The following is a 12,478-nucleotide window of genomic DNA, read 5'->3' as shown; positions in this document are numbered from 1 at the left end:
TTGTAAAGTACCTATGTTTATTATGGACAAGGTTCATTCATTATTTTGCAACATCTAGGCTTTTTCGATGTCCTGAGGTGACAATGTATGATAAAAAGTAGAGCTAGTGAATTAACCAATTTGTAAATATCTTTGTTATAGTTGATAAAAAAGCAGCATCTTGGACATGGAATTGTTAAACCATCTCTGAGAAATGTACGTCAGGACTTGTTCATTAGGTTGGCAGCAGAGGGGCAGAAGGAAGTATAAATGGAGGGATGTATGTGGATGTGTTCGTATTTATGTTTTGATGATAACCATTAATGTGTATGCATCTCTTGGCTGTACTATAGGAATACATTGTTAAGTAATTCAATGGAAACATGCCTCCTTGCTAATACTTTAATAGTTTAGATCGGATAATGAATCCTCTTAGAAGCATTATACTTTGCGTACTCTGTTGTTTCATGTCTCACTTTTAATGGAATATTAAGGGAATGTAGTATCTTAATCATAACTCTGACAATAATTTTATCTAGAAGCCTGTTGCCATTTTTGTCTTCTGTGAAATCTTTGTCACCAAGAAAGACAGGATTACATTTTTTTCTTCCAGATTGAGTTGGTGTAGTGTATTCTTGGTTATCAAAATACTCATAGCTTTGGGACTTTGAAATGGTAAATATTCATGATGTGCGAAAAAGCTTGACACATAACTGGATGATCTTAATTACATAAAAATGGATGCTTAGTTGTATAAATACACAAACGAGACCTAGAAGCACATATCAAATGGCAAACTGCTTGTGATGATGGATGACTTTGTTTTTTGCTTCTTGTGTTTTTTGGTTTCCTCTTATGCACATGTTAACTTTTAAGAAATAAATGTTATTTTAAAAACCTTAAAAAAAATCTGTTGAATCCAGGATTGGTACATACTAGTATGACCCTACCAAGAAATTACAGCTGGCATCAGATCTGATTGGTTCGTGCCCATGTCACATAATTTTAATATCACTCCTGGTTGAAAAAAAATGAATAAATAAATAGAGAAAGCAAAGTTAGATTGTTCCTGACTTACAGGCTTTCTTCCTCTGTAATTCTAGTTCTGGTCTCCTCGGGTTCCCTGCGTGCAGGCAGAGCAGCTCTTGGCTGTGAAGGTCACAGCTAATCCAAATCTCCTCTTGGGGCTGGGTTTTGTTGATTATCTGTTAGCCTCCTTAGTGCACTGCACTCCCATCCTGAGAAAATGGTTAGTTGGCCTCCAGACTACCTATTTTACTGTCAAGGAGCAGCTATCCAGCGTTATTTTTCCAGTTTTTAATCTAACCCAGAGGTGAGGGGAGAAAGTGGATCTGTGCAGTTTTTTTCTGACAACTTGAAAAGTAAAAAAAGAAAAACAGAAAAGGAAAGAAAGAAAAAAACTACTTTTGATTTTAAACATTTTTAGAAACAAATAAAAGAGTTAAGATTTGAATTCTAACATTCTAAGATTCTAATATTGCTAACTAGATTTATACCATATTTTTTTTTCTAAAACAGTGCAATTAGAAAATGTCATACCATTACAAACTCAGTACAATGAAGGTTAATAGTATAATAAGATACTGTAAAAGCAAGATATATTGCTGCCACTAGGATTGTCATTTTCACATAAGAAGGAAAAAGGAACTGGTGCCAGAATAACATTACATACAATCACAGCCATCATTTATTGAAGTTCACTTCAAATGGTTTATTTCATCAACGTCTCAAAATAATCCTATGAGGTAGGTCCTTTTATCACCATTTTACAGATGAGAACTGAGGCTCAGACAGATCAAGTTAAGGAAACCTCCAAAAAAGTAGAACCAAAAGACAATTAATTGGGCTTCCCTGGTGGCGCAGTGGTTGAGAGTCCGCCTGCCGATGCAGGGGACGCGGGTTCGTGCCCCGGTCCGGGAGGATCCCACATGCCGCGGAGTGGCTAGGCCCGTGAGCCATGGCCACTGAGCCTGCGCATCCAGAGCCTGTGCTCCGCAACGGGAGAGGCCACAACAGTGAGAGGCCCGTGTACCGCAAAAAAAAAAAAAAAAAAAGACAATTAATTGAAACATGAGAGAAAGACATGAAAATTAAAGAATCGGTCCAGGACATCCAATATACAACTAATAGGAGTTCTAGAAATAGAGAAAACAAAAAAGAGATAGTATGTGAGAAATGTCTCAAAAATGAAAGATGAGTTTTTTGATTGAAAGGGCTCACAAAAGCCCAGCCCAGTAAATGGAAGAAGATGCAGAAGAAGGCATATCACTGTTAAATTTTAAAACACTAGAGATCAAAAGAGAACTTTTAAAGCTTGCAGAAAAAAAAGTTACATACAAAAAAAATAAGAAATCAATACAGGATTAGACTTTTCAAAAGCAACACTAGCAGCAAGAACATATTGGAATAATGTTTTCAAAATTCTAAAAGGAAATTGTTTCTAATTAGGAATTCTTCACCTGGTGAAAATGTTAATGATGTATGAAGATATATTCAGACACAGAAGGGTTTTATTAAAATTACCTCCCATGCAATCTTTCTAAGGAAGTTAGTGCAGGATGTGGTCCAGCAAAACAAGGGCGTAAAGCAAGAAAGTGGACGAGCTGAGAGCTAGGAAACAGACTCTAACACAGAAGAGAAGCAAAGGGAATTCCCAGGATGACAGCTGGGTAGTGGGCCTAGAGGGCAACCATTCCAGAATGGATCAGGGGGGCAGCAAACTCCACTAGGGCTGTCTCCAAGAAAAAGAAATGGAACTCGTAGAATCGAGTATGACTAGATTACCTAATATGCTTGACCATACTGAGTGGAGTTTAATGGTTCTGATAGAAAGTTTGAGACTGAAGTCATGGCAGGTGCATAGCAAAACAAATCGAACCAAATGTACAATGTGGGGAATATAGTCACTAGCTATGTGATATCTTTGTATGGTCACATATTGTAACTAGACTTATCGTGGTGATCAGTTTGAAATGTATAGAAATACCGAGGCACTATGTTGTGTAACAGGAACTAACAGGTCAATTATACTTCAAAAACAAATAAACTCATGGAAAAAGAGATCAGATTTGTGGTTACCAGAGGCGGGGGGTGTGGGGAGTGGGAATTGGATGAAGGCAGTCAAAAAGTACAAACTGGCAGTTATAAGATAAAACAAGTACTAGGGACGTAATGTACAACATGATAAATATAATTAACATGGCTGTATGTTATATGTGAAAATTGTTAAGAGAGTAGATCCTAAGAGTTCTTACCCCAAGAAAAAAATCGTGTTTTTTTCGTATTTCTTTAATTTTGTATCCATGTGAGATGATGGATGTTCGCTAAACTTATTGTGGTAATCATTTCATGACGTATGGATATCAAATCATTATGTTGTACACCTTGAACTTATAAGTGCTGTCTGTCAATTAATGTCAATAAAACTGGAAGAAAAAATCCAAATCAAACCAAAATAGACTATTTGGGAAAAACAAAATAAAGGAAGTACAGTTAATGGCACTCTACATGGATCAACTGTGAGCAATAATTATATGGTCTAATGCAAATATTGAATATTTAAACCAAAATTTGTTGTATTTGTGGAAGAGAATTATGAGTGCACGTGGTGTGTGTGTATGTGTTGGGACGCATATATGAAAGCTAGTTTCTCATCTTCCATAGCAGAAATTTAGAAATAGATAATTTCTAAACCTAAATAAAAATAAGAAATAGCATTAGGTATTAGGGTATTATTCCAAAGTAAAGAGTTATATGTCAAAAGAAACAGCTAAAAATGTTAAAAGCAGTTTTAAACAACACAAATTTATTAGCTCATACTTCTGCAGGTCAGAAGTGCAGCCCAGCATGACTGAATTCTCTGCTCAGGGTCCCACAAGGCTGGAGTCACGACAGGTCGGCCAGCCTGGGTTCCTATCTGGAGGCGCTGGGAGAGAGAGTCTGTTTTCAGGCTCATTCAGGTTGCAGGCAGGACGCGGTTCCCTCTGACACTTTCTACATGGCCTCCTCCATCCTCAAGCCGGCAGCAGCACTTTGGGTCCTTTCTGTGTTTTGAATCTCTCTTCCTCTTCTGTTTCCAGCCAGAGAAATTTCTCTGCTTTTAGGGGCTCAAATGATTAGGTCTGACCCAGCCACATAATCCAGGATAATCTCCCCATTTTAAATTCTGTCATCTTAACCACATTTGCAAAGTCCTTTTTGCCACGTAAAGTAACATTTTCACAGGTTCCAGGGATTAGGGTGTGAGGATCTCTTCCGGGAGGAGGGATCGGGGTAAGGAGGGGCGGGGCAGGGGATTGTTTTTTATAAGCCCTGTGGTACTCTTTGACTTTTAAAATTATGTACATGTTTAATTTTGATCAAACGAAACCCAAAAAGGTAAATTCAATGACCGAATTTGCAAGTATTGAATTCAAATGGATTTTAGAGAATGCATCAGATGTAGTCATTATACAAGCAATCTGTATTATACGAAGTCTATTTTTGCATTTCTAGGCAAAATGACCTAAGATCTGCAAAGCATGTTAAGAAACATTTGTTAGGCACAGCCATGGCTGGGCCCTCAGTGAAAATTCTGATTTGGGTGAACCACAAGGCTCTCCCAATGTATCAATTCCTTTGTTCTTACTGTCGTATTAAAGGGCCGACTTTGGTTATTTTTTGCAGCTGCTGCTAATAGCTAACTACCTCCTATAGCAAGAGTAAGAAGTGACCATAAACATATTTTCTTGATATGTAAAACAAAAGTCATCATCTTAATTTTTGCAGGATGTCAGAATAGAGCTAATCTAGTCCAGTCTCATTTTACAGATGAGAACCCTGATGCCCAGAGAGAGGAGGGGACCTGCCCGTGGCATTGCTAGTGCACGTAGCAAAGATCCTCACTTCTAAATGAGCTCTACGACTTATGGCCACTGTTATGAGCCTTGGGTGGGATGATATATCACTGTCTAACATCTTCATTTTATAGATGGAGAAGCAGATGCAGATAGGAAGAGATACCTGCCCAAGGTCATTTGGAACTCCCACATTCTAATCCAGGTTTCTTTCCCTGTACAAAGTAGCCTCCCCCTGACTAAACACCTGATACCGTGACAAATCTTATTCACTTCTAAATTCCTAGTGCCTAGCACATTGCCTGGCTCATAGAGGAATGGCCGCACGAATGAATCTTAAGACACTGCATAAAGTTCACTTTGCAATTAAATATTTTAAATTCTCAGTCTGTCGGTGGATAAGAAATTTGGCAATAATTTGAAATAAGATGTTTCTTCTTTTGCCTCCTTAGGACAAATAAGTACATCACTGGCTATATTATACAGGCTCTAAAGCCAGGCTGACTTGTTTTCCGGTTCTCTCAGTCACGATCTGTGTGATCTTGCACACATACACTCAATCATTTTATGTCTTGGTTTCCTTATCTGTAACATGAAGATAATAATCAACCTATCTCATGGGACTCACATGGGGATTTAGTGAAATAACACATGTAACTTGGCACACAGTAGCTACTCAATAACTATTAATTTTCTCTTTTTTATATAATGGTCTACCTAATAAATGTTGAAAACTAGCAGTGAAGTATTTTCCTGTTGCTAATGGTAAACTAAAAGTGTGACCATTAGAAAAGATGCCTAAAGGCCAAAGAACATTCAGGAAGAAATCATCTTGGGAATTGATGTCAAAAATACCTAGCACATCCAAATGTCAGTAAAACTGCTTCTTCTCTTAAAGTAAAAGCATGCCAAGATTTCGCTACGGTATTTACAAAGAACTTTATTGCTTGATCTAATCATTAGGGTTTAAAAGAAAATAGAGTCTCTGAAATAAGTGTTCTTGTCCCCTTACTCTCTTCTAAAACTACTAATATTCTAGTAGCATGATATGCTACTCACATGAGCACAGAGCTGTGCTTGGAAAAGAGCAGGGCTTCTTGGAAATGACAAAATGGTAAATTACCCTGGAAAGCAGGTCATTCTCAGGTCATTCTGGCTCCTCTGCCCTGAGATAAGGTAAACATGTTTGTGGCTACAGGAATTTGTTTTCCGTAGATCTCGTACAGATATACAGTCTCAAGGGTCCTCCGTTAAATGTTTTCTGTCATAATACTCAGCGTGTTGATGTGTTGAGGACCAAAAGGTGATTTCTTATTCAAAACAAAACAAAAGTATACTTACCTGGAGATGGATTTCCAGAATCTTCTTGGATCATTTTAGATAGTTACAGAAGTAACCTGACCAAGATCAGCACCCACTACCCATACCCTAGGGCTTGGATCCTGGAAAGATGCCGGGTAATTAACAAATGTTGGGCTAAAGACGCACTCCCAGAACTTAATACAAATGAGAAAAACCCTCCGTGACATTCAGACCGTTTTGCTGTAGTTACAGAAAACATGAAACTACATTACCATCTCTTAAGAGGGAAGCTACTGAACACTGATTTTCTTAGTCTCAAATCTAACCTGTTTATGTGATTAATTCATAACCAGAGGTCCCTCATCGTGTATATACCATGACAGTCTCCTTAAGTACATTGCACTCTATTTGAAGGTTGAAATTAGAAAGGACCAGTTCTCCATTTCCCTTAATTGGCAGAACCATGATTTAGCAAATACTTATGCCCCTTTAGGTACTGTTTGCAAAGGCTGTACTAAACCAGGTGCAGGCCTTTATCAGAAAACACAGGCATGCCGAGAATAGCAGGGAAGCTCATGATACATGCTTGTAAGATAAAAGCGCTGTCTTGGAATTTTTTTCCCAACTTATATTCTTTTAACTCCAATTTCTTCTGCCACCCACTCCTCACGACACTTTCCCCAAAATAAGACAAAGGAAAACATTTGGGTGACATACAAAAAGACAATTAATATTTATTTTACTCAAGCTTTTCTGTTAAGAAGTTAAACAAAATGATCCCCATTTGAAGGCATTACCAAAAATGTTAACATTGTTTCACGTATCCCCTCAGTGCGGGATGAAGAAAACACTTATCTGAATGAAAGAATAAGAAGGACCATCCTTACACTGGCTTTACTTTGATATGTGGAGAAAACAAATCCATAAAGTTAGACATAAAATAGCACATGAACCTACTAGTTTCCTACAGGTAGTGGGAATTCCACTGATGTGTTAAAGTCTCCAAGAGCTCTCAAGACCTGGGGATCAGTTTTCAGCAGTTATAAAACAGCCATAGGTACTCCCATAATTCACTGCCCACTTTTCCCTCAACTATTTTACCACTAAAAGAGCAAGATGGAAACACCCCCGCTCCCAGCCCACTCCCAGGCCACAGGACCGTCATCAGTAGTTCTTTGGGTAATCAGAATATCAAAGCATCCCCTCCCCGTGCTGCCATCTAGATAGGATGACAGGAAAAATGACTTTGGGTGAGGCATTTAGGTGTTTTGTTTCGCAGAAGTATAAGACCTGGCTAGGAAATAACCTCATCCCTACACAGGAAAACCAAATATTCTTTCTAGAGAAGAGTAGGACAGAATAGCACATCCATGCCCGTCTCCCAGCCTCAATCTGACCTCAAATATAAAAGCAGGGGGAGGAAACACCTTGACATCTGACATTGCCATGAACCCCAATTTCCTCAGGAAAGCCAGGGCACAGTGGTCCTCCACTGTGCCCAAACCTGAAAAGAGCAGGGATGTCTGATCTCCCTTCCCCTAAGAGCAGGAATTGGAAGTAGCATTATCTTATTAATACAAATGGATGAATGTTTGGAGAACCTGTGATACAGAGTTCTCAAGTTCCTACCAGTAATCTGAGTCTATGTGTGTGAGGAGAGAAACATTAGAGGGGACTTCTCATTTCCACACTTTAAATATGGAGGAAGTAGAAGTAGAGGGAATACATATATGGATAGGTTGTGGGGATGGGTGAGAATGGAGCCTTAACATATGCAAAAAAAAAATACAAACGTTGGAGCCTTGGATGGCTGGTTATCAATATAAGAAACAAAACCTACTAATAACCATTTGTGGGAGTAAGGGAAAAGAGAAAGACACAACTATTCTTTTTTTCTCAAGCAAATAGCAAAGTTCTAGGTGAAGATAATACCTACTTTCTGTTTATAAAATGCATACAGAAACAGTAAATGCCGAAAAGCTTCAAATAAATGCAGAGTCACACAGAAGTTACAAAATATGCGAGAATTAGTCATTGTTTCTCAGTCTACTCACACTTTTCCTGAGATGCAAATTACTCCCTGCTCCTCTAGGTGCTGTGAGCAGATTTATATTCTAATTGCTCATGAGAGGTGAAAGACTACACCGAAGGGAATGAGGGAGATGCAAAAGGGGAAATCGAGGTGGGAAGAGGGGTGTTGAAAGGTCTGGAAAATGACTGGTGGAGAAAGAACTGAGGAGCCCCAACTAGACTGTGAATTCTTTGAGGGAGGGAGTTGGTGCCTCACACCTGGGGGCCTAACACAATCTGGACGCAGAGCAGATACTTGATTTGAGTAGCGGAGGTGAAGAATAAACAATGCATCATTAGAGACTGTGTCGCTCAAACTCTAATACCCAATAAGTCATTCTGCCTCTACTGCCCTTAAAAGCCTGAAATGGCTTTGAAACATCTCAGTAAAGAAGCTGCTTCTGCTTTTTCTGTAGTCACGGCCAACAAGGGTGCCTGGGCCTTTCAAAGCCGAGGAAAATGCTGCTGAAGGGGATGAAGATTCCGGACTATTAAAGGGTTTTAATAGCCACAGCCATTACTCAGTGGGATCCCAAACAACAGATAATAGATTTTATCAATTTTGTTTGCTAGATGTTCTCTATGACTCAAGTCTGACTTTTAGCATTTGCACCCAAGATGAATTCTCCTACAAATAAAATTTGTTGGTATTATTTGAGACAAAGAATACAAAGCAGGCATAGGTCCCTCAGGAAGTTGTCACAACTCCTGGTAAGATTAACTCGACTGCCATCATCACTTTTTGCTTTTGTCCTCTAGTTTGAAGCCTTAGCAAAAGACGTCTGCTTTTTATAATTCAAAAGAAATGACTCCATTCTTTTCTCCAAAGAGCCCATTATTATTTTTAGTTTTTCGGTGCACGACTCAACATAAAGACCTGTGGCTCTTATGAGGTGCCTGTTTTTAAACGGTCCAGTAGTTTCGGTTTCCATTTAACAAGTTCCCAGATAACAAATGGAAAACGGAATGAATCTTCACAAGGTCACATTGAAGGTTAAAATAAATTATCCCCATCACTGAGAGGCTCTCTTCAGGCTTTCTATCAGCACTACAGAGTCAGTTTCTTCTTTGGTTTGCTTCTCATAGATGTCGTACTTCTTCCAGTGCTGGAAGGGAAGAAAAAACACATACACGATGACTTTTCTAAACAGTGTTCTTTCCCTGAGTACTCGCAGCCAATGGTTATTTTTAGGTTTCTGTGCATGGAACCCCGAGTATATGTTTTCCTGTTTTGTTTGGGGTCTTTTTTTGTTTGTTTGTTTGTTTGTTTTTTGTTTGGGGTCTTTTTTTCTGACTTAAGAATCTTCATCTATCTGAACAATCAATTAAACAATCAGGAATTAACGTTAAAGGTGAAAAACACCGTGGGACTGTTATATGATATTTAATAGCCATCTCAAAAGATAAATGTGGACACCTCCAAAATTGGAAACGAAGTCTTTTGAAGAAGAATAAAAGAGCAGCATGCTTTCCTTACCTCAACTGTTTCTATCTTTATTTTTTTACCACTCAAATTTGACCATTGCTCCAGAGATGCAATAGGCTCAAAAAGGCATCAAGGTGAACGGCAATATATAAAATGTCCCAAAGGTCTTAGTGCAGTTAAAAGTTTTGAAAGACCTTGCATTAACAGCTTCATGTAACATCATTTGCGAGACAGGGAATTATGCATATGAGGTAAACTCATCTTGAACTCAATTTAAGTGTGTATCTTACGGTGAAAGCCAATATCCTGGTCCTTGCCTGCCTTCCTTACAAGTCAAAGGAAAGGGTGAAATGTGAGCTCAGTCCCCTCATCTGTAAAATAAAGTTGTTAGACTAAACCAGGGGACTGCAAACTATGGTCTAAGGGCCAAATCCAGCAGGCTGCCTGTTTTTTTAAATAAAGTTTTATTGGAACAGAGCCACCCCCATTTGTTTCTGTACTGTCTATGGCTGTTTTCGTGATACAACAGCACAGTTGAGTTGCTGTAACAGACCAAAAGGCTTATGAAACCAAAAATATTTACTATCTGGCTCTTTATAGAAAAAGTTTGCCAATCCCTGCACTAGATTATTTCTAAGCTCCATTTCTGCTCTGTTGTTTTCTGGTTCTATAAGCCTAGAAAAGGAAATGGAAAGAAGGAAAAATAGACACAAGCAACAATGATGATTCCGCTGCCTCAGGTTGTGCAACTGGAGATGGACTCAGCAGGTCAGGAGCATCCAGTCTTAGAGAACGTATGGAGAGGTAAGTTGGAAGACACTGTTTAAAATATCCAAATTCTACTCAGCCTGTGCCCTATAGAGCCCACGAGCCACAACCACTGAAGCCTGCACACCTAGAGCCCGTGCTCCGCAACAAGAGAAGCCACCGCAGTGAGAAGCCCGTGCACCGCAACGAAGAGTAGCCCCCGCTCGCCGCAACTACAGAAAGACCGCACGCAGCAACGAAGACCCAACGCAGCCAAAAATAAAGAAATAAATAAATTTATTTTTTAAAAAAGAAAAAGTATATTATAGGACCAGGGTTGGCAAACTTTTTCTGTAGATGGCCAGATAATAAACATTTTCAGCTTTGAGGGCCATATAGTCTCTGCTGTTGTAACATGAAAGCAGCCATAGACAATATATAAATGAATAGGCATGGCTGTGTTGCAACAAAACTTTATTTATGGACGCCGAAATTTGAATTTCATATTATTTTCTTCTTTATATTTTTTCAACTACTTAAAAGTGTAAACACCATTTGCAGCTTGCAACCTGTACACAAACAACTGGCAGGCAGGAGTTGGCCCATGGTCTGTAGTTTACAGAGAAACCCTATGAGGAAGGTAGTGGATGGCAGCATAGTTTTTGCATTTCCCCAAATGCCACTATAAAAACCACAAGTAGGAAAGGTAAGTAGGGTAAGTAGGAAAGCAAAGCCAAAATCCACGGACACAATCTGCAACAAGACCAGATGAAAGTGACGCCCCCCATGAACCCTGAAATATGAGTGGGTAGGGACAAATTAGAGATGCTGCAAGAGCAACATGGTATTAGCTATGGGAGAGTATGGAGAGGGAATCAGCAGGGCATCTGATAGATCGGAGAATTCTAAAACAACTCACTCAAACTTCGGCAAGCTAATTTACGAACAATAAAAGTGAGTCTGGCAGGGGGTTGCACCGCCAAAAGAGTGACCAAATGCAAGGAGTCCACAGAACAGCCTGAGAGCCACCTGAGCCCTATGAACTCTCAGAACCATCCGAAGCTCCCTTCCTGGGCAAAGTCCCACTCTGAAGAGAAACTGATAGGAAAAGACTCCACACTGGCTAGGACACAGGCAAGAGACACAAACTATAAAGTCCAGATAAAAGTAGATGAGGTGAAGAGGCAGAGCCAGACTTCAGAAAGGAATTCACTACAGTTTTGAGAAATTGTCAAAAATAATAGAAGATGGAACTCTATAGCCATGAAATTAGAAAAAAAAAAACTATCCTAAATCAAGTCTCCTTCTAAAACTTTAGGGAAACTAATTTCATGTAAAAATAAGCGACAGAATAATATTCTTATGGAATTAAAAGATGCCAGAAGGATGTCCACAAAATATACACAGATGAAAATTATAATCTAATATTTCAAAACTAGCAAAAGTATATTAAGAAAAAGTTATGTGATATGAAAAACAGTGCATGATATCGAAGAATATAAAAATTCAGAATAAGAACAATTCAGAAATGACATGGTAAAACCCAAGAAACAATTAGAAGTAAAAGAAAATAATCATTTCAGAAATGAAGACTAGCTAGAGGAAACACAGGGGCAAATAAACACAACAGATAAAACAAGAGAAACAAAAGATGAAAAGGAGGATTTTTTTAAATCAAAAAGAAATAAAGATAGATGAAAATTATTCGAAAGGATGTGACAAATATAGAAGGCAGGCAAGGAAAATAAGGGAACAGAACAACAAAGTCTGTAAGTGAAGACATTTTCACTGAAAGTTTTTAAAAAGATTTGAAACTACATACTGAAAAGGCACACTATATACCTTGGAAAATCAACCCAGAATGACTAATACCAAGACATATTCTAGTAAAATTATAGGACTTCGAAGGAAAAAATCTTTTGACAACCAGGTAAAAAAGACTAAGTGTTTTAACACAGAAAGAGTATTATATTGTCAGCAGACCTTGACAACACTTTATGCCAGAAGAAAATGCATGACATATTTAAGATACCCAAAGCAAGAACATGTACGCCATGGATTTTATATTTAGCTAAAATGAATTTCAATGATTAATGCA

General features: G+C 38.5%; 1 protein-coding gene across 2 annotated transcripts in view; it reads right to left on the bottom strand.

Moving 5' to 3' along the window:
- Window positions 1-6,848: 6,848 nt before the first annotated feature.
- IL13RA1 (interleukin 13 receptor subunit alpha 1) overlaps window positions 6,849-12,478 on the bottom strand; it is a 65,201-nt gene continuing 59,571 nt past the window's right edge. For both annotated transcript variants that reach the window (XM_049704689.1, XM_049704690.1), the window contains one exon: window positions 6,849-9,313. In XM_049704689.1, the coding sequence (XP_049560646.1) occupies window positions 9,221-9,313 (93 nt within the window). In that variant the 3' untranslated portion in view covers window positions 6,849-9,220. The remainder of the gene's footprint in view (window positions 9,314-12,478) is intronic.

The sequence above is a fragment of the Orcinus orca genome, chromosome X, assembly GCF_937001465.1.
Source record: "Orcinus orca chromosome X, mOrcOrc1.1, whole genome shotgun sequence".
NCBI lineage: Eukaryota > Metazoa > Chordata > Mammalia > Artiodactyla > Delphinidae > Orcinus > Orcinus orca.
This window is presented reverse-complemented; position numbering and strand designations above follow the sequence as displayed.